Raw genomic sequence first — 23,261 nt, forward strand, 5'->3', positions numbered from 1 at the left:
CCATTATTTAGAACTTAGAGCTTTTCAAATTGCCTGTCAATTGTAGAGTGCTCCCTATTCTTGTCTTATTGTACCTCCTGTAAGTAATTCTGACATTCAGGGTATGCCCAGCTCTCCCTAACCTCTGGACTCAGGGGTCTTACTCACCATAGTAAATACCAAAGAGGATTGCAGACCCTACGAAGGCTCCCAGGAACTGGGCTCCTACATAAAAAGGAAATTTGAACCATTTCATCCGTCCAAAGAGACGCATTGCAAAAGACACAGCAGGGTTGATGTGGCCACCTACAAGGAAGATAAGATGATGTTAAAGAGAGGGCAGATCGGGGAGAATTCTTATGAAGAAAGTAATTCTTATCTAGAGACCTCAGCCCTCTGAGTAGGGATCCATATGTGAGGACACAGAGTGGTGTGTGTGTGTGTGTGTGTGTGTGTGTGTGTGTGTGTGTAAAAGAGAGAGAGCGAGAGCAGAGAGAGAGAGTGAGCTTGAGTAGGGAGAAAGGGAGGACTAATAATCCTCATGGCATCATTAGACACTGTTTAGGATGTTTAGCTTTTTTATATAGAAAGAAACTTTTATTCAAGTGGCTCATTTTTATTTATCTGTCTATCTATCTATCTATCTATCTATCTATCTATCATCTATCTACTGGATTTTCTCTATAAAGCAATAACCTCAAAGAGATTGATGTGAATTATTAACTTCAATATATCTTTTTAAAAAGTCGACAGACCTATACAGTCTAAATCTATATCTAGCAATTCCTCAGTCCATGTTCAGAAGATATATATTAAAAACAATCTTGGAAGTAAAAAGGGAGCTCAGATCTTGCTTCCCAGCATGTTGCCAGTTTGGCTCAAATAAACTGATAAAAATTTTTAAAATATATGAAAAAGAGATGTCTCTTTAAGAGGAAATGTCCCTTGGTTGGTAGGCTGAGCCCCTTCTGAGGTAACGGGCTCCGTTAACATTGAGGTGATCGCAGTGTCTGAGTGGATTCTCTGCAGTTCTGCATAAACAATACCAGTATATTTCTCTCATACACAGACATAGCAGTGCTCCTGTCACCCCACCCTAAACCATGGCTAGAGAAATCAGCCTCCTTGATTCTCCTCTCACCACAAGGTCAGACAGAATTTGCTCTGGTAAGTCACTAATATTCCCAGCTGGCTGTGCTAGTAACAACTTTCATTGAACACTTGCCAGATGCTATCACAGGGATAGTACATGCACTTGATCTTCAGAAGAACCTGGTGAGATGGGTACTGCTCCAGTTCACTGGTGAGGAAACTGAGGCACAAAACTAAAGTAACTTTCTTTTTTTAAAAAAAAAATATATTTTATTGATTTTTTACAGAGAGGAAGGGAGAGGGATAGAGAGTTAGAAACATCGCTGAGAGAGACACATCGATCAGCTGCCTCCTGCACACCTCCTACTGGGGATGTGCCCACAACCAAGGTACATGCCCTTGACCGGAATTGAACCTGGGACCTTTCAGTCCTCAGGCCAATGCTCTATCCACTGAGCCAAACCAGTTAGGGCCTAAAGTAACTTTCTTAAGGCTACATGGTTAAAAGTGGGAGAACTAGAATTCAAATCTAGGTTTCTCTGAACTCTAGGGCCTATGTTCTATGTTCTGTCACTTCCAGACCCCTCCCCCCTTTTTAAATAGATTTTTATTGATTTCAGAGAAGTAGGGGGAGAGATAGATAGAAACATCAATGATGAGAGAGAATCAGTGATCGGCTGCCTCCTGCACGCTCCCCAACTGGGGATCGAGCTCGCAACCTGGTCATGTGCCCTGACCGGGAATTGAACCGTGACCTCCTGGTTCATAGGTCGATGCTCAACCACTGAGCCATGCTGGCCGGGCACTTCCAGACCTTCTGCACCAAGTTTATAAAGGCTTCTGCCTCAGTGGGCAGGGGAAAATAACAATCACATGCATGTATGGGCTCCCTTCCTGTAAAAGTTGTCCATTTGAAGAATACAGGTGACATTTTGTGTGGAGGGGGATTAGAATGCCTGTCAATGTGACCATATGAAAATGTGGACTTTTGGGCTACAGAAATAGTTGTAAACAAAAGAGTGATGACAATGCTGATGATTATGATGACGCTTCATATGTGACCCTCCACAGCACCTATGGATGAGCTTGGTTTTGGAAGCCCTCCCTGTGCAGAAAACCATGCTTTTCCTGAGTCTCTACACCAAGGTGGGTTTGCAGTGGAGAGGGGTTCAGAATGCTGGCTAAACCTCAGGGTCCTTTCTATACCTGCCCCTGCCCCTCAGGGGCTAACATGAGCAAAAAATGCCAATATGCCAAAGCCCAGATGATTTCCTGAAGCCTTACAAACACGTCACGTGTCTTGTTTTACTTTTAAATGCAAGAGAGTTACGATGCTGGAGACCAGCAGGAGTCCATGCACCAGGAAACCGGGGTTAGGAGCAGGGAGCACATAGGACAGTGGACAGTTCCTGAATCCCCCAAATAAAATACCTCCCCTTCGATAGGTTCACCAGTGGAAGAGTTGTTTGTTTAGCAAGCTCCTCTCCCAAAATAAAACTTCCCACAGGTAGGTGTTTGCGTTTTAGTCTCTTATAAGCACCCTGAAGCTGGAACTATTATTCACCTTGGACTTCACATGCTGCAAAGCAGTTGGAAGGTGTTCAAGATATGAAAGTTGAGCTCTGGCAAGGTTGCTCAGTGGGTTGGAGCATTGTTCCTTACATCAAAAGGTGATGGGTTCCATGGACACAGATAATAGGGTGGTGAAGGCCTTGGGGGGTGGCTAGAGGGGATCAATGGGGGGAAAAGGGGGACATATGTGGGTTCCATGGACACAGATAATAGGGTGGTGAAGGTCTTGGGGGGTGGCTAGAGGGGATCAATGGGGGGGGAAAGGGGGACATATGTAATACTTTCAACAATAAGGGTTAAAAAATGGTGGTGGGTTCGATTCCTGGTCAGGACACATACCCAGGTTCAATCCCCAGTTGGGGTGCATAGGGAAGCGAACCAATCTTTCTCTTTCCCATTGATATTTCTCTCTCACACAAACAAATAAATAAAATCATATCCTCAGGTGAGGATAAAAAAAGATATAAAAGTTGAAGAGATAAACAGTCAGAGGCCTTTATCCAGCTAGTTCACACGACAAGGATTTACAGAGAGGGAAAGCTGGAGGCCAGGGAAGGTGTGTCTGGGAGGGCGCTTTGCAGAGCAATGAGGAAAATGTCTCCCAGCAGAGATGAGTGGTCACTCTTGCTTACCCAAAGGACAGGGCAGAGCAGTGTACTGGAAAGAACAGCAGTGCCAGAGTCAGGGAGCACCTCACTCAGAGGCTGGCCCTGCCAAGGTTGTGATGATCAGATTGTTCGCACAAAGAGCCCCACAGGCAGTCGGAGCCCATGGGGCCTGAGATAAAAGTCTTATGTGAGCAGGCTGAACTCTCTCAAGGCTCTGTTCTAGACAAGTCCCCTCCTCCCCACCATCCACAGACAATTCTAGGATGGAGATAACCTTCATATGTTATTGGTCATGAAGCAAAGCTATTTTGATTCTTCAGTGAATTTATATTACTTATGAAATGCTACATCAAAACAAGCACCGTAGCCTAGTACAGGTCAGTGGCGTAACACTGGGTGGAAGACGCTGCATAATGAGGGTGTCATGTCTGATTGGCAGGTTGGGTTCCCAGACCACTGGCATGTTCACAGGGGAAGCAGGGTGTGGTAACTTCTTTGCAGTCAGGTAATGTTTTATATTTCAAAACCAGATGTCAGCTCACCTTACCAGTCTGAAACCACAAAATGAGATCTCATTGATGGTTATGCCCCGTATGTTTGGTTGTTTTTGGAATCCTCAAAGAGGGCCTCACAGGTGCCCACACACCATTAAGTTAGCTGCAGCCCCATGAGAAAGTCATTTCCCACACACAACCTTCCTCTCCTATTCCTTCAGCTGCTGGAGCCAATACTGAGTCTGTATGGATGCCATTGGTGGGCCGTTGTGTTGTCTGCCCTTGCTCCCAAAGCCCCCAGTTTTCAGAGAGCCGAACTGTGCTAAGTTCCCAAACAGAGAGGGGGAGATGAGCTCCCTTTCCGACCTTACCAGCCAGGCTCAAAAAAGCTCTATTTATATTTTGGGGTCTCACAGTCTCTCATAAACAATTTGGCCAGCTCCTGACCCTCACCCAGAAACAACTCTATTTAAAACAGTTCCATGCGTTCTGGCCCTCACCGCTCTGAGCACAGGCCCTTAACTCCAGTCCAGAGACCAGATGCAAACCAACCTTTACTCCCTCTTCTCCTTCCTGCTGGTTCTTCCCTTTCCTCCTATGGGGACGGCCCAGATTCCCCAAATGCATCAGTGAATGCAGTCATGGACAGTGGTGGTGGCAAAAGGTGTTAGTTACATTGGTAGGGTGTGGGACAAAGCCATCCTAACTAAATATTTGACAATGTTCGATTCAGGGTGCCATGCAAGCAAAGTACTCCAAAACCACATGTCCACCAGAAAACAAACACTCAAAAACTAGCTGAGAATATGCCCGCATTCATATCCCATGCTTTGTGGAAACCACAGGTGTGAATGGCGTGGGAGCACGTAAGGTGGCCGCGGAGCATCCTGTGTGCTTGTTTTAATTCAGGAGCATGTCCTGTGTGGGGGGCTGAGGCCTGTGCTGGAATTAAGCCTGGGCACATTCAAGATGGTGCCCTGGTTCCTCTTGAGACTCAGATCAGCAGTACAGCGCTGGGATCACAGCAGAGGCTCGGCGGGAGTTTGAGCAGAAACACTGCTCATGCCAAACAAATGACAGACAGGCATCTGTAACCTGGACTGCCCCAAGAGCGGAGTCGACTGCGAGATGGAAAGGGTGCCAGCCAGCAAATGCCAGTTCCAGGTGCCCAGCCCAAGGAGGTTCCCAGGGAGGCTAGGCCATCATTCTTCAAGTGCTGCAATGAAGTGCCCTGCCTGTAACGCCCTTCCCATCATAGACTGTTGGGAATGTTGTGTAATAACGGGGACATGAACTTTGCTGTCATGGAGGCCCAGTCAAATCTTTGTCCTGTCCCTTTACCAGCTGTGAGACTTCTGGCAATTTACTTAACCCCTCGGAGCCCCAGTTTTCTCTGTAGAAGGGAGACGCTAATACCTGCTTCTGAGTCCTGCTGGAGAGGGGAGAGGAGGTAAGTATGTCCAGCAGCCAGCACAGTGCCCAGCATGCATGATTCCCTTTTCCCTTACCACCACCAGTCTTCTCCTAGTGTTCTGAACACCCAGACCAGGCTGCTGAAAGATCTCAAGAGCCTTTGGAACCAGATCATTCTCACAGTCCCTTCCCAAGTTCCCAGGCTGCTGGCCAATTAGCCCACCACTCGAGGCAGAATTAGACCAAGACCTCTGGGCCAGACCTGCACTTGCATGAAAGCCCCAGCCAGTGACCCAGACGCTGCGAATGAAGGTCCAGGGACTGTGCCTCTGTGGAGTGACATCTTCACTGGGCTATTCACCCGGCCCCTGGGCAATAGTTTCCAGGGAAGAGCAAGGAAAAGATGGTACAGACAGATGAAAAGTATGATTCAGTGGGCAGATACAGGAATCAGTTCTAACTCCCATGTCTGTCTCTTGCTAAAAGTTGCCTGTGCACATGTCACTTGCTATTTGCTGGACATTTTCGTTTTATCATCTCTGAAAATAGAACCAAACACATATTCTTGCAGGACTGTTGAGATCTAAATAAATAAAGGTACAGAAAGCACCCAGCACTGTGCTAGCACACGGAAATGGTTAAGATAATGGCAGCTGCTATTATTTCTGTTACTTACCAGAGACACCCCCAGTCACATAAATGGCCATGACGACCGCCATTGCAAATCCAACATTAATAGTGACGATTCCTCCAAAATGTCCTCGACTGAGGACGGCTTGAGCAACACAGCCACATCCGAGGACCTGGAATGAGAGGAAACTCAACAACTGAGTGGAGATGGCCACTGTCAAAGTCTTTGACAAAGTAACAAGAAGTACTTTGTAGGCAAATTCGTGGATTTGGCTGCCACAGGCTTTGTGCAAATCAAATTATAATGCTCTGGCTGTGCACAGATCCTGAGGAGTCGGAGCTGTCTCAACAGCACGTAGCACATGACACGCAGAGCCTGCAGGATGACGGTCCCCGGCTGCACCTGGCTGACGGTGAGTTTTCTTGGGCCTGCCCAGTGTTAAGATTTTGCCTACATTTATGAATCAGATAACTTCACACAATGACCCAGGTTTCTGGCTTTTATATTATTATTATTATTATTATTGTTATTATTATAAATCAAACTTTAATCTTTAATAATAAAAGGATAATATGCAAATCGACCAAACAGCGGAATGACCGTCTGGACGACCATGCTATGACATGCACTGGCGCCAGGACAGCCAAGGCGGGTGTGATGCGATTGGTGGGGGGCCCCGCCATCGCCCCACGATCACCCGCAGAGGGAGGCCCAGGACACTGGCCAGTGATGCTGTGGCAGGTGTGTGGGGCCGGTCAGCTATTGCACCCCACACCTGTTGCCCACAGAGGGAGGCAACCAGTGGTGGGGGAGGGGGGCAACACCGCACAGATGGCAAGTAGTGGCAGCGGTGGGGGCAGGGCCAGCTGCCAGCAGCCAGGGGAAGGAAAGCCCTGATAGGCCCTGAGCACCAGCCAGGCCTAGGGATCCTACCCGAGGGGTCCTGGATTGCGAGAGGGCACAGGCCGGGACTCTAGTTTTCAGGTAATTGTAGATTCACATGAGGTTGTAAGAAATAAAACAAAAAGGCCCCATATGCCTTTTATCCATAGATTCCTTTTAATCAATCAGATCTAGCAACCCATAGGGAAAGAATATCCTGGAGCAAAGTAGCAGTTGGCTACCCCTTTAAACAGAGCTGTGCTCTCCCAATTGGCTCACTCCACTTTGCCCACTTAGTTCTCCTGCCTGGCCCCTATGGGCACCTGAGCTTGCGATCCCCAGTATAGGCCAGGTCAGTCTCACAATCATATGCACATCTAACAGGCAGAAAGTTCATTTAAGCCATATGCAAGGCTATTTATTAGAAAGAGTCTGATGTGCTGGAAAACCAGGGAAAACTGCAGGGCAATTGAAATGGCAATCAAGCCTTCCTCATCCCCATGTCTTTTCTTTCTGATTGGGCTATAGTTTGCTGGGGAGCAGAGGCTGCCCAATTTACTGCTTCTGGTATTCCCCATGGCACCAAGCACATTGCTGTAAGCCAGAGGTGGGGAACATGTGGCCCGCGAGCTGTATAAGGCCCACAGAATCATTTGGTCTGGCCCTGCCAAGGCATTAAGGGTGAGTTAAATATAGCAGGCTAATTTTTAAGTTGATAATTTGTAAGGCCCGAAAATGAAGTTGTAAATATCCATATGGCCCTGGGAAGAAAAAGGCACTCGGGAAGCAGCTGTACCATGGAGATGAAGTATGATAGCCTTCAAATATTACACAGTATTCTGTACAGTGTAGTGAAATAGAATGAGGAAGATCTGTGTGTACCAAGGTATATTACTACATTTAAAGACAAGATGCAAAGCAGTGTTAAAGCACACTGCCAAACTGTATTAAGAATACATTATATATATTTCTTTCTATATGCCTCAGCTGTCTCCGTGAATACATGCATCAGGAAATGAGATGGCTGAGACAGGTGTCAGAAGAAAACTGTTCCTTGTATATCCTTTTTCTTTTTTACCATGTGTCTTAGTCCATTTGCGGTGCTCTAACAAGATACCGCAGACTGGATAGCTTATAAGTAATAGAAATGTATTTCGCACAGTTCTGGAGGCTGGAAGTCTCAGACCAGGGGCCCGTATGATCAGGTGAGGTCCTCATGCAGGTTGCAGACTTCTCTCTGTGTTCGCACATGGTGAAAGGGCAAACCAGCTCTCTGCGAGGTCTTTTTATAAGGGCACTAATCCCACCCCTGAGGGCTCTGCCTTCATAGCCTAGTTATCTCCCAAAGGCCTTACCTCCTAATACCATTACCTTGGGCATTAGATTTTCAACAAATGAAATCGGGATGGGGAGGGGAAGCACAAACATTGAGACCATAGCACCATGTATTTTCTACTATTTAAAAAATGTGTTAAATATAAATAAATATATAAAGTGTCTATGTATTTATTGAATAACCAATTTAAACCATTTAATCATGGTCCATTAAGGAAACATTTCGTAAGAAATGGATATATATATAAAAGAATGAAATCAGCCATGACAAGAATGATATATAAAGTGTCTATGTATTTATTGAATAACCAATTTAAACCATTTAATCATGGTCCATTAAGGAAACATTTCGTAAGAAATGGATATATATAAAAGAATGAAATCAGCCATGACAAGAATGAAATCTTGCCATTTGGAACAATATTGATGAAACTTGAGAACATGATGATAAGTGAGACAATACCAGCTATTGTATCTCTTCACAAAAGAATGAGAAGGGAAGTTGGAAACTGAACTATGAGAGGTTGCACATGAACAATTTCCTGATAGTGATCAATTAATTCTAAATAGCTTTCCCAAGGCTCATTGGTAAGGTCCTTCAGAGAAATGCAGTTTGCAAACACGGGATATTTAATACATCTGGGATGATTTACTCCTCCTTGAAGGCAGAGAAATTATCTAGAAGACCTTTTAAACCCCCTTGCAGTCCCCAGTCCCAAGATACACTGACTGTGTTAGTTCTAACGGCAAGGCAGTAGAGAGAAGTGGGAGGACTTGCTATTTCCAGGAAAGAACTCAGGCTGCCTTTGACTTTCATCCCAGGCTTGGCTCCAGACCCTACATTGGATGCCAAATAAACTTGCAGCAAGAACATGTTCTCTTCTTTCTTAAAAAAAAACACAACAACTCTAGGTTCCACGAATAGCAGGAGGGAAAGAAAAAATCTCAATGGAAAAGAAAGCCACTTGAAAGGCAGAGCTCCTACAAATGACTAATTGGTGGGCAAGGTACCCCCAGTCATTCCCAAACACTCAGGCCACGCATTCTGGAATCCTTTAGTATTCTGTCCTTTTCTCTTCGCCACCCATAGCCAACCATTCCCAAACCTTCTGAGCCTTCTTCTGCAGCCTCCGACTAGTGTCCCCACTTCTAGTGTCTCCCCACCCAGTGCCAGATGAGGCATGGCTCATCCCCTCCCTTCCCCCATTGCTCAGAAAGTGCCTGCACAAACCCCTTAGCACCTAGGGGCTCTCCAGTGCCTTGCTCCATGTTCCCCGGCCACTTTCTGCCCAGTATGCTTCAGCATAAATCTTCTGTATCAGCCAGGCTGGCATCCTAGTCACTTCGAGCGCTTTGAACTCATGACACCCATTCCCACCTCTGTTCACCTGCTCATACTATGCCTTCCAGCAGAAACTTTTTCCCTGCACCCTCCTCAACCAAACTCATTCTATTCTATACAATGAGCTAAAATCCTCCATTTTTTGTGTGGGAATTTCTCTGACACTTTAAGGCCTCAAGGGCTCTTCTGGTTCTTCTACCATGTTTTTACAATGTCATTTTGATATAATCCACTTTGCCTTGGGGTATCCCACCAAGACTAAAATGCCCACTAGCGCAGCTTGGGCTTCTTTATATTCCATGCTTAAACAATATTTGATGAGAGATATTAAAATATCCAAATACAAGCATGGAAAAAACCCAGCATAAATGCCTTTTCAAGAGAAAAAGTTAGTTTGGGGTAGAATGTGAAAGTGGGAGGTGCGATTTCTAAGAAATGTCAGTGGGACTGCTGGGAAGTTCCCAACTGAGCTGTGACCTCTATGACAAGACAATTACTGGACACAATGTGAAACCTAATGTGATGAAGTGATGCTCATGATCCACAATGCTGGGGATGGGGAGAGAGAATAATAAACCCACAGATTTTCTTTCATTTGACCTTTCTCAAATCTCTGGCACATCTATTACTTCCTTTAAGGTGTAGACCAAGATGTTCCTAGCACAGTACACAGCCCAAAACACACTCAATAAGTATTTTTCCAGTGAGTATGTAAAAACTGAGCCCTGCCCAGCTGGTGTGGCTCAGTGGTTGAGCATCGACCCATGAACCAAAAGGCCACAGTTCGATTTCTGGTCAGGGAATATGCCCAGGTTGCAGACTTGATCCCCAGCAGGGGGTGTTGCAGGGGCAGCCAGTCAAATGATTCTCTGTCATCATTGTTGTTTCTATCTCTCTACCCCTCTCTATTCCTCTCTCCAAAAAAGTCAATTAAAAAACATATATATTTTAAAAAAAATAAATTTGCCTGAGGACAAATAAAGATATTTTTAAACCCAATTTTAACATTTGTGTTCAAAGTTTCATGTTCCTTCACTTATACTGAACTGCCCTCACCTGTATCTGAGCCAAATAAGTAGTTTGTCCAGATTTGTGCTGTAGAAGTCTGTCTTTCAAAATACCAAATTGTCAGAAACTAAGATCCACATCTACAAGTAGCTCTAATTGGGAGTTGGCAGTCACTCGACCATTTCTTCCTTTCTCTCCTCCATGTGTACATTTGAAAATTCTAAGTGCCATGCATGGTATCTGGTACTAGCAAGGATGCAAAAAAACAAAACAAACAAACAAACCACACACAGCCCTAGCTGGTTTGCTCAGTGGATAGAGCATTGGCCAGTGAACTAAAGGGTCCCAGGTTCGATTCTGGTCAATGGCACATACCTGGCTTGCGGACTCGATCCCCAGTTGGGGGCATGCAGGAGGCAGCCAATTGATGATTTTCATCATTGATGTTTCTCTCTCTCTCCCTCTCCCTTCCTCTCTGAAATCAATACAAAAATATAAAAACAAAACAAAGCACACGTGCGCGCGTGCGCACACACACACACACACACACAGGTCCTTTGAGAACTTGACCAATAAAAGAGATGATAGCTGAGAACTGGTAAGAATCATAAGAAAAGTATAGATGAAGTGTGGTACTGTCATTTGATGTTATAAGATTGTTATTAATGAATGGCTTAAGTCTTTATGCCTAGGAAAGTGTGCATAAAAGCTACAGTTTTGTAATTCAGCTTTACTGAGAAGATGGTTACTTCAACATTTAAATCTCCCCAAATTCGTGAATCATTTTATTAATACTTCAAATTAGTGAATCGCCTGACATAATACTATTAAATCTGAGCTATACAATATATGCACATGAGTGTACAACAGATTGGCCCTACTGAGAAACTTGATTAAGATTACATGAGATCAAGATTTCTATTGATATTGCCTGAAATAAAAATAGTTTTCATACTATTGCCTCAACAAATTTGGGTGGTAGAATGGGGGTGGGGTGGGCAGGGAGATCACAGTCTTGCATACAGGAATTAGATTTCCAATAGCCAGGCCTCTTACAAACAAATGGTATTGAACAGAAGCCTTGGGCCCTCACAATCTCCCCATTGCCCTTTTCTGGTGATTATTTTGTCTTTGTAGAATGTGGTTAAGGACACTGTAGAGCAGTCACAAGCTGGTGATCCATGGCTGAAGACAGCCTGTGAGTAGGACTATTTCACAGATGTGTTTTGTTTGGCCCACATGGTGATTTTTCTTAATTTTAGTAATTGTTGCCAGTTTTTATTTATTTGTTTATTTATTTATTTATTTAAAATATGTTTTTTTTAATTGATTTTTTACAGAGAGGAAGGGAGAGGGATAGAGAGTTAGAAACATCGATGAGAGAGAAACATCGATCAGCTGCCTCCTGCACACTCCCCACTGGGGATGTGCCCGCAACCAAGGTACATGTCCTTGACCGGAATCGAACCTGGAACCCTTGAGTCCGCAGGCTGACGCTCTATCCGCTGAGCCAAACCGGTCAGGGCATGTTGCCAGTTTTTAAAAACAGAAAAATTATACATAGAACTCGATGTCTGGAAATTCCTGAAAAACTGGTAAATCTGATAAAGATTTACACCACTCCTGCCCAGCCACAGTGGAGGTTTGGGTGGCAGGTGCCTCCTACGACAAGGCACATACTATCTACTTCCTCTCTGACCCCATCATGTTCACTTCACACATACTGTATATATTACCTGCTTGGTCACAATAAGATTTGGGGCTATTGATTGCATTCTTAAGCCCTGGAAAGAGAAAGCAATTTAGCTTTTGGTGCCAGAGACTTCCTGGCCCCTGATATCATACCTGGGCTAAGACGCAGCACTTTTCCGAGTTCCAGGAGGAAGGCTCTGGACTACCTTCCAATGAAGGACTGACTACAGGTACAACTTTAAGATGGTGGTGCTAGGGAGACCAAATAACACAGTCCCCTCTCTTGAGAAGGGAGTCACTTGGGGAGAGATTTCCCTCCTTCTACAAACATTTTGTTTTTTGTAACTGGAGAGAAAGGAGAACAAATGCCAAACTACCAGTACAGCATTCTCTGCAAACCTTGGCTTTCCCACCTGTGCTGTGTAGGCATGCATTGCCGCAAGTCCCACATTCTGCTCCACCTGACTATATACACCTGTTTAGTTTACGTGACTATATCCATTGGAACATGTAATGATAATAGTAACAACTAATATTTATTGAGTGCTTTTAATAAGCTAAGCACTTTCCATACAACAACTTCTATGAATCAGGTTCTCTTACTATCTCCATTATACAAATAAGGAAACAAAGCTTAGAAAGGTTAAGAGGTCAAGAGAATTTCTCATGTTCACACAGGTAGCATGCGCACAATTTTGACCTCTGGATGGGCGAATGGGCACTCATTTACAGGATGTATGGTTTGAGCCAGGCACTCTCACATGTTACTTCCATCATTCTTTCCAATACTTAATCCCCATTTTAAAAAGTGGAAGACAGGACGTCTTGACAGAATTCATATCTATACTAATAAAAGGGTAATATGTTAATTAGACCAGACATCTTCTGGACAATCTTCCAGATGTCCACGGTGGCGGGGCCGAGACAGAGGCAGTTAGGGATGATCAGGCCAACAGGGCAGAGCAGTTAGGGAGATCAGGCTGGTAGGGAAGAGCAGTTAGGGGGATCAGGTCAGCAGGGGAGAGCAGTTAGGGCGATCAGGCAGGCAGGCAGAGGTGGTTAGGGGTGATCAGGCAGGCAGGGGAGCAGTTAGGGGCATCAGTCAGGCGGGCAGAGTGGTTAGGGGTGATCAGGCAGGCATGCAGGTGATTAGGGGCATCAGTCAGGCAGGCAGAGGCGGTTAGGGGTGTTCAGTATGGCAGGCAGGCAAGCGGTTAGGAGCCAGTAGTCCCAGATTGCAAGAGGGATGTGAGAGAGTGCAGGCTGGGCTGAGGGACACACCCCACCCCCGTGCATGAATTTCATGCACCGGGCCTCTAGTAGCTAAATAAGTGACAGAATCCAAGTCTGCAGACAGCCCTGTGGTCCTCATCCCTGTGTTTCTCCCATGACAACTGCTGCTGTCTCGGCAGGTCTCCTTGTTCCCTTTATTAGGACAGAATGCATAGGTGTGCATGGCTTTCCAGTCAGTTAGTCTTCTAATTAAAAAACAAAACTTTCTCAATCATAACAAAAATAGTCACAAAGGACCAGGACTGAAACCTGGACATTCTGGTTACAAATAAAGTATTTGGTGGCATGCAGCATGAGAGAATATCAGTATATCAATCAACCCTTAAGAACCAGCTGTACTTGAAAGAGATGACATTAGGGCAGGCTCATAAAAAGAGAAGAATCTCAAATTTGAGATTTGAGAAGCAGGTAAATAGGCAAATGGCCAACCTCAGTGCTTTCAGTAGAAAAAAGTACCAAGAACAGACTTGGGCCTCAGAAACGAAAGGTGACTAAACTCCATTATTTCTGCTAGGCTGAAAAAAACAATGCTCTTCTTTTCTGGCCTACACCAGGCATTCACATCCCTCAACTCATCCCAAATAATGTTAGCTTTGACAAGAGCTTGATCACAATCCCAGAGCCAGAATAAGAATCCAATAAAGCACTTCTTTATCAAGGTGTGCATGTTCATACTGGAATGACTATGGATCTGAGTGCTCTGTGTGTGGATGAAGGTTACTGAGGTCAGTTCTCTGTTTATTCAGTGGCCCAATGATGTGAAGTATACCATGGTTCACTCTCAATCTGGAAGAGTCCTGAAGACGGAGGAATTCTGGGAGCTGACTTGATTTAGATTTATCCTAGGCCCTTCAATTCCTAAAACATATTTCACAGATCAATAGTTCCATGAGATGCTTCTCAAAAAAAGGGATCTGTGGCAAAGTCAATCTGGGGACAGCTACATATTCTATTCCTCTGTTAGAGATTTCCAGTGAACATGGCAATTTCCACAGTTGAGAAAAATTGCTTAGCTTAGTTTAAGCCAGTGTTTCCCAAGTATATTTGGGAAAGACAGCATAATTTCTTTCACTTAATTCTTATCTGCATTTCATGGAACTAGTGTTCTTCAGAACCTATTTCAAGCGATTGCCTAAAACTTGGAAGGGACAAACTCTGCTGAGTGAATTCTTTTATGGGCAACAGGGTGAAGGGGAAAATAAGACATTTGGGGGGCTAGCTATCTGAATCTGTGCCTTCTGCCTTCTGCCTTCTGACGCACACTCTTGCTTGCCAATAAATTCCATTCTTATCAAACTCCATTCTTATCGGTGATGCCTGTCCTGCCTTACAGAACCTGTTTCCCGGAATACTCCCATTTTACAGAGGCCATAAACCATGAACCATATACAATCCCCAGAGGGGCTGGCACCAGTGCTGGCAGGCCTCTGAGTGTGGTCTCACATCCCCCATCCCAACTCATGGGGGGCTACAAAGCCTGCGAAGGGTCCAGAAGCCTGGTCCATATTTGGGAGACAAAGGAACTAAAGGGTATAAAGGGAAAGCTTTGTCCATATTCATCACTCAGGATTTGGAGACTGACTCCCCTGAGTCATGGCACTAGTGAAATCTGCAATAAAGGCAACTTTTCTGAATATTCTCTGAGTGCCCAGCTGATTAATTCTCCCACACCACCTGGCAGTTTATCTGCAACAGGGGAGTGAAGAAAATGTCCATGAACATGTAAAAATTTTTCAGTTACAAAGGGCATACAATAAAATATAAGAAATTTGTCTCTTTTCCACCCCCAGATTTAATATTTTATTCTCCACAGGTAACTAGTATCAATACTTTATGGTATATTCTGTCAAAAAATATGTGTGTGTATACAAACAGGAGTATTTGATAAATACCATTCTCTGCCTGCTCTTTCCATCTGATAGCTTAAGCAGCGGTTCTCAACCTGTGGGTTGCGACCATCAGAAAACACATATAGCATATCAGATATTTACATTACAATTCATAACAGTAGCAAAATTACAGTCATGAAGTAGCAACGAAAATAATTTTATGGTTGGGGGTCACCACAACATGAGGAAATGTATTAAAGGGTCGCGGCATTAGGAAGGTTGAGAACCACTGGCTTAGAGAGTCATTCCGTGTCAGCATATGAAGACTGGCTTCTCTATCTTCAATAGCTATATAAGAGTTCATTTCATGGATGCATCCCTTTGCAATGAACTCTTTTTATTTAAATTTTTTCAATTACAGTTTACATTCAATATTATTTTGTTTTAGTTTCAGATGTACAACATAGTGGTTAGACAATCATATACTTTACAAACTGTTCCCCTCACTATTTCCAATACTGATTTGATACCATACATAGTTATTACATTATTGACTGTATTCCTTATGCTGTACTTTACATTCCCATGACTATTTTGTGACTACCAATATGTGCTTCTTAATCCCTTCACCTTTATCACCCATTCCCTCAAGTTCCCTCCCCTCAAGCAACTACCTGTATTTTCACAGTGTCAATGAGTCTGTTTCTATTTTGTTTGTTCATTTATTTTTTCTTTAAATTCCACATATGAGTGAAATCACATGGTATTTGTCTTTCTCTGACTGACCTATTTCACTTAGCGTAATACTACCCAGGTTCATCCATGCTGTCACAAGTGGTAAGATTCTATTCTTTGAATATTCCACATACTAAACCTGGCAAGCTCAGGGGAGGTCTGTGTGGCAACCTTACAAACTCAGAGACCTAAAGTAACCACATAGGATGGTCTGAAATTAAAACGTTTTAACTAAAAGCAGTTCATGGCAAGTAGTCGTGTCCTAGGCTAGAATCTTCCCTGATAAAAGTAAATCTTTACCTTAATTGAGCCTATCTATTGCATCTATGATAACATATCGTTGGGATGTCAAGGTAACTTTGCTTTTTCCAGACCCTTCTGGGCACAGACCACAAATCCTCTCATTGTTATTATTATTGTGTTAATAACTATCCTGTACCCCACCTAGGTAAAAGTATATGTCTATCACTTTACTTTTTATCCAATCCCAGAGCTCTCCACCCCTTTGTTCTCTCGCCTCCCTAATCTATCATCAATGGATTTCATGTAACCCACTCACACCTCCTCTTTAGATTGTGATGTATAAAATGAGGTGAAAAACTGCCATTTTCCAGAGCATTCTCTTAGCCCTTTAGGATTATGCTTCCTGGCAATTGTCATCAGTTTGACTCAAACTCATAAAAATTCTCTACAGGTTGGTTCAGACAAATATTCTTTTGAATTAGTGTTTTGTGTTTCTTCAGTCATATCCCAACTTCTTTAACCACTCACTGTGGATAGAGGCATAGGATTTGGGGAAGATTTCTCCTCAGGAAGTCTAAACTTTCAGAGACTAGAGCATGTGGGCTGATTCTAGTCTGAGAGGGACTATAAGCCCTCACTTCCTTTTGGTATTGACTGGCCATCCCAGGTCTGTGTCTTAGCATGACCAGCCAATCTATCGAGATGGAAAAGGTGTTGGGGGCTGGGCAAATTTTGCCAGCATCTTTTTGCTTAAACATTTACTTTGCTTTCAGGTAGCAATGCTAGATCAGACATGAATATGGTACCCACAGGATGATGGGAGTAACCTTCACTGCTGGGCTGTCTGAGCATTTAGATCAGTTATATTAATTAACTCCCTTTTATGAGGCTTGTCTTCCTCACCTGTCCTTCCCTTTATGCCATATCTTCATCACAAGGTTGATGAGTAAAAGCAAGCCAACTTCTGCTCTCATTCTTATGTTCTCCTTTCTTGTCAAGTAATGAAAACATGTTGCAATGTACTTGGTCACTAAAGATAAACCAACCAAACCCACTTCTGGGAAGTAGAAAACAAAAGTATTTCCCCTTTCAAAGTCAGAGTCATTTCTGGGTCACGATGAAAAAGCAGAGTTCTGATTGGCAGAATCAAGTTTGGCTTTGGGCGTCTGCAGCTCTTAGAGGTCAGCGACCCAGGATCAGCTTTTCTCCCCAGTTCCTTTGGAACTCAGAAAGTTTCCATGTTAGTCTGGCCTGTGATGTCACTGCTAATAAGGGAAAGCCTGAAGGGAAATCTCCCTTCAGCTGATACTGACTCAGCGTCTAAGGACTTAAGAACCAGCCTATTTAGAGAAAGCATGGGATTTCTAGTCATTCATGGTCATCCGTCTCATGTGGGAGGAAGGGACCAGAGAGCCATTCTTTGAGGAAAGTGCTCTTCAAGGAGGCACCCACATTCATCAGTTTCCTTTCTTTCTGTTTTAATATCATGATATATATTTTTTCCTGGTGGGTGATATCCCTGGGCAACTTAGCAGAAGCAAATGCAAACATGTGCTGGCCATATGGAATTCCCACAGAGAAAAGGAACCTTCCTGAAGTGTTTACAGTACAAATTTACAAAACACTAAAGAAATGATCCTTTGTGAATGAGCATCAGTGGATAAAATAAACAAGGAGGTGATAGAATAATCATAAAATACCATAAATATATTAAGCCTAGTGAGTTAAAGAGATAAAAGACATAAACATGTAAGAAAAAAAAGACAATTAAAAAACAATAACCAACAGCACTTCTAGAAAAGAAAACATTAATGAAACTACAGTTAATGAGTGTGTTAAACAGATGCTAAATACAACTGAGTAGGGAATTAGTGAATTGGAAGATTGATTCAAGACAACTACACAGAATTCATTATGGAGAGATTAAGAAATAGAAATATGAAAGAGTGAATGAGGTAAGAAAAGTCAGAGGGTCAAGCATATATACACGCATAATAGTAGTTCTAAACAAAGAAAATAAAGACACTGGGGGAGAGGCAATGTGATAAAGCTGAGAATTTTCCAGAACTGGTGAAAATTGCAAATCCTTAAATTGAAGATGAACCCCTAGTCATATGATAGTGAAATTTCAAAATAAAAAACAGAGAAACTCAACTGTAACCAGAGAAATGCAGACTACCAAGGACAAAATTAAACCAGCAATAACAGACTTGTCACCAGCAGTAATAGACACATTAGGATGACACTTTTGAAATGCCAAGGAAAATCAATCAATCATCAACATAAAATTTACCAAGTGAAATAAAGACATTCAGGCAAACAACGAAAGTTTATTCCTCACACATCCTTTCTGAAAAATTCCCTAAAGAAAGTTTCTACTGCACAAAGAAGGAGATTTGTTTTTATTTCTTTAAAAGCAAAATAGTGGATGCATGCAGTAATGATTAGAAAATGAACTGGTATATGGTAGTAAATTTATAAGTACTCACTATTAAAACACCAATAACAATAATAGCGAGAATAGAATTTAAATATTAGAAAATAATGACATGTAATATGGAATAGTTGATTACAATTAAGATTTTAAAATTTTTAATATTGTTCAGAAGGTGTTCATTCACTTCACATTTTGTTAGCTCAAGAATATATCTTTTTTAAAAATGTAAGGATAAATACTTATAGAAAGACAAGTAGGGGAAAAGAGAGAAATAAAGAAAGCTGATCAATTCAAGGAAAGGATTAAGAAAACAAACTACTGTGTGGAAGACAAAGAAACCATGTTAAAAATTAAAAAGAGGACTTCACCATAAGTAGAGATTACAAAAGCCATAAGTAAATACTATGAAAAATCATTTCAAAATTATTACTTTCATTGTATTAATCCTGAAAGTACTAAGAATTTTGAAAAACTACCTTTGAAAACAAAAACAAAGTAGTTTCCTGGAAAGAATATAAATTGCCAAAATGGAATTAAGAATAGAAAATCTAAATTAGGCGTAACTGCTAGAGAAATCTCTCAGAAACACCTGTCTTTGCTGTTGCTGTTTACAATGCACATGTAAAATCATCTTCAAGGAACAGATAATCCTCATTGTATACAATGTGTTCCAGAAAATATAAAGAGAGGGAAAGAACTCCAGTTTATTTCATGAGGCTAATATAACCTTGGTAATAAAACTAGACAAGAATAAGATAATTAAAAAATTTATAGTCCAAATCCTTAATAAAACATTGCAGACTGAATGCTGCGTGATTAGGTAGGAATAAAGCCCAGGAATGTAAGGACAATTTAATGCTAAACATACTTATCAATGTAATTTTCTTCATCAACAGATAAGAAGAAACCCATATGCTTATCTCAATAGATGTAGAAAAGGTATTTTTAAAAATCAGTGATCATTTCTAATGAACACTTTAGTAAATAAACAATAAACGAATTTCCTTACTCAAATCAAGAATGTCTAGCAAAAATCTAAAGGAACCATCACACTTAATGGCAAAGCATGAGAAGCACATTCTTTAAAGTTGGAAATAAAATAAGAATGCCACAATTGCAGCTTCTTATAAATTGCAAGAGGTTTTAACTGCAATAAAAAGACAGAGAAATTTGCCCTAACTGGTTTGGCCCAGTGGATAGAGCGTCAGCCTGCGGACTGAAGGGTCCCAGGTTCGATTCCAGTCAAGGGCATGTACCTTGGTTGCGGGCACATCCCCAGTAGGGGGTATGCAGGAGGCAGCTGATCGATATTTCTCTCTCATCGATGTTTCTAACTCTCTATCCCTCTCCCTTCCTCTCTGTAAAAGTCTCATCTTCTTAGATTTTTACAAAAGACAGAGAAATTTAAATATTTAAGGACTAGAAAGAAAATTGAAGGTCTCATCTTCTTAGAAAAAAAAATATTATCTGTATCAACACAGTCCAACAGATCATTTGCAATAAGGGGAAAGTTCTATACCTGCTGTCCAATATTATAGTCAATAGTCATATATGGCTCTTCATCACTTGAAATGGGACTGGTAAGACTGAGGAACTCATTTTTAAACTCATTTTTATTTGTTTAATTTAAGTAACCACAATGACTACTGGCTATCATATTTGACAGCTCTGACCTATATAGAATATCCAAGATAATCTATAAACTTACTTGAATTAATCAGAATTACCAAGTTTGCTAAATATAAGATCAACATATAAAAATCAATATTGTTCCTAAACCCTATAATAACCAGTTGGAAAATATAATTGTAAAATGTACAATTCACAGTAGCAATAACCATTAGATACCTAGAAATATGGCAAGCAAAATATATGACTAACACCAAATAAATTATAAAAATTTAGAAAGAAATATAAAAAGCAGACCTATGAATGAAGAGCTTAGTTCATGTTCATGAATGAGAAGATTCAATATTTTAAAAATATCAGTTCTATTCAGAATAATATATAAAATTAATGCAATTCCAGCCAAAATTTATGAAACTTGATAAACTAATTCTAAAATTCATGTGGAAGAATAAAAGGCTACAAAGTAGTCTAGACATTATTGAAAAAATAATAAGAAAAACACAAGATAAAAATTTAGAAAGTGATTATAACAAAAATATATGGCATCAGTGCAGGTTTGGACAGAGATCAATGGAATTAAATAAAGAGTAGACATGCAGCCACATTTATAAGTGAACTGGTATGTAATAGAGAGGCCAACACAATCAGCAGCCTTAGGACTGGTACTGGAGCAATTGGCTTTCCTTCCAGATAAAGAAATGACTACTCTACATCATACAAAATTCTAATGATTTAAAGACGTAAATACAAAAAGAAAAATATTGAACTATAAAAAGAAAATACAAAATAGCTTTAATATCTGAATTTAAAACAAATACCAGTATCCTATAACCAATAAGAAATCATTTAAAAATGTGCAGAAGACATAAACAGACAACTTACAAAAGAGAAAATCTAAAGTTTTAGTAAACATGAAAAGATAGTCAACTGCACTAGGAACTCTTTTTCCTATATGTCCAAAGGACAGAAATATAAAAGTTAGATACCATGGTCAGGGAGTATGTGGAAAACGGAAACTCACATGTTGCTGCTGGTAGTATAACTTTAAAGCCACTTTGGAGAGCAATTTTACAATACCCACCCAGTTGGATATGCCAGTTCTGGGACCACCAAACCCATTTCTAAGTATATACTCAAGAGAAACTCTGGAACTCGATTATAAGGAGACATATACAAAGATGTTCATTGCAGCAGTATTGGTAATTGTGACAAATTACAATCAACCTAACAGTTCAAGAGGGGACTGGATATATAAACCCGCCATATTACACAATGGCTAAAATGAATTGCCTTACATCTACGTGTCCCCAAGTAGCTGAATCTCAAAAAGTGTCTTTGGGGGAAAATCTCAAATTGTAAAAGGTATATAAACTATGAAGCCATGTATGTAAATTTTTAAAACATATATAAGAATAAGATATATTGCTACAGGCAACAGTGGTAGAAGTTCAAAGGCATACAGGAGAACGGTAAGTAACTTCAGCACAGTGAAGAGACCAGAGATTTGACTCGATTCCCAGCTCCACCACTCACTTGCCTGTGGTCAAGTTGCTTAGTCTACTGAGCCTTGATTTCCTCAGCTGTAAAATAAGAACAATCCCCTTATGTCATGAGATTTTCCAAGGAATGAGTGTCTTGGTATAAAGTATGACCAGTAAATGTTAACCCCTTCACTGTCTTTTGTCGTCATCATTATTTGAAGGGAGAGAACCAGGCCTCTTTAGCTTCCTGCATCAAGGCCCCTTTATACCCCAGTGAAGGTACAGGGCAAGAACCCTCCGTGTTTAGCTTGTTCAGGCATTCAGATTTTAGAAGTGTGGACTTTCTTGCTGTGGCAGGACACCCAAGTACACAAGTGCATATCCATGAAAGGCTAAGTCATAAGAAAATAGTTAGAAACAGGTGGGATTGACTGTGGATGATCTCTCTGATGTCCTCCTGTGACAGAAAGGGCACTTGACAGAAACACAGAAACTGAGCATGTGGGTCTCTGTTCCCTCATCTGAGGGACACAGGGACTGGACAACGGAGACCACTTCGTCCCAAAGCCAGTGTGTGAGAGCCCAGGGATGGTGGGTCCTTCCACGCCTCTGGCAGACTAGCCATGCATGGCCAGAATCAGCCAGGGCGCTGCTGACAGCAGAGACTTCTTCCTATTATTTGTTGGCAAACTGATGGCTCCCGTTCTGGGGGTCTTCCGTCCTGAACCCCTCAGGCTTGAAGTGGGGGGCATACCTTTGCAAAGCATTAAGTAGAGCCAAGTAGAGAGGAGACAGATAGAGGGCAGGAGACTGTTGAGGCAGAAAGCAAGAGAGGAGTTACAGGGTCTCTTGAGACTCACTTTCCTATAGGTCCTTTGCTGGCTCACAGAATATAGAAGTCCTAAGGGGGAAAACACATGGTCAGTGTGTTCATTGGAGCCATGAAGATATATGGCAGAACCACCTGGTGATAAAGAGATCTGAAACCTCTATGCTAATAGATTTTTTATAAAATTTCCCTGCCATGATGATGCCTGTTCTATATAATCATCTTTTGACACCTCTACTAACTAATGTGCTTTAGGCTGTAAAACCAGTGGTGCTCTTGTGGGGATTTCACATGAAAAGAGTTATATCTCATCAAATTACAGTATATTAGGAATGACTGAAGCCAAGATATCAAGCCCAGTTTTTGAATTCATGGGCAGGGTGATCTTGGGTGAACCTCTTAATTATATCTGTTTCCCCATCTAGAAGAATGGAGCTGATCTCTCTCTCTCTCCCTCTTCCCCCCCTCCTTCTCTTATCCCTCTCTCCCTCCCAGGAAAGATACAAGATACATGATTGTGCCAGCCTGTGCCTTGGTTTCCCCATTAATATGAAGGGTCAATTCCATCCATCCCACCCCTATCCCAGCTGTCCTCCAGTACCTGGGAATTCTAAATAATGTAATAGACCCAAACTGCCCTGAATTATGCCCTGCAAAGCAGATTTATTTTAAGAACTGGCTTATTTGAAGAACTTTCCTATTTCACTCTAAATTTGATATACACTTGATTCTCTCTC

At 41.9% G+C, this 23,261-nt stretch overlaps 1 protein-coding gene across 1 annotated transcript in view; it reads right to left on the reverse strand.

The window, feature by feature from the left end:
• The window catches only part of AQP9 (aquaporin 9), a 38,844-nt gene that overhangs the window by 9,134 nt on the left and 6,449 nt on the right, over positions 1-23,261 (reverse strand). The window contains exons 2-3 of the mRNA XM_005883289.2: positions 5,835-5,961; positions 148-285 (exon numbers count right to left, since the gene is read on the reverse strand). Coding sequence (XP_005883351.1) covers positions 148-285; positions 5,835-5,961 — 265 coding nt within the window. The remainder of the gene's footprint in view (positions 1-147; positions 286-5,834; positions 5,962-23,261) is intronic.

This window comes from Myotis brandtii, unplaced genomic scaffold (genome assembly GCF_000412655.1).
Source record: "Myotis brandtii unplaced genomic scaffold, ASM41265v1 scaffold781, whole genome shotgun sequence".
Taxonomy (NCBI): Eukaryota; Metazoa; Chordata; class Mammalia; order Chiroptera; family Vespertilionidae; genus Myotis; species Myotis brandtii.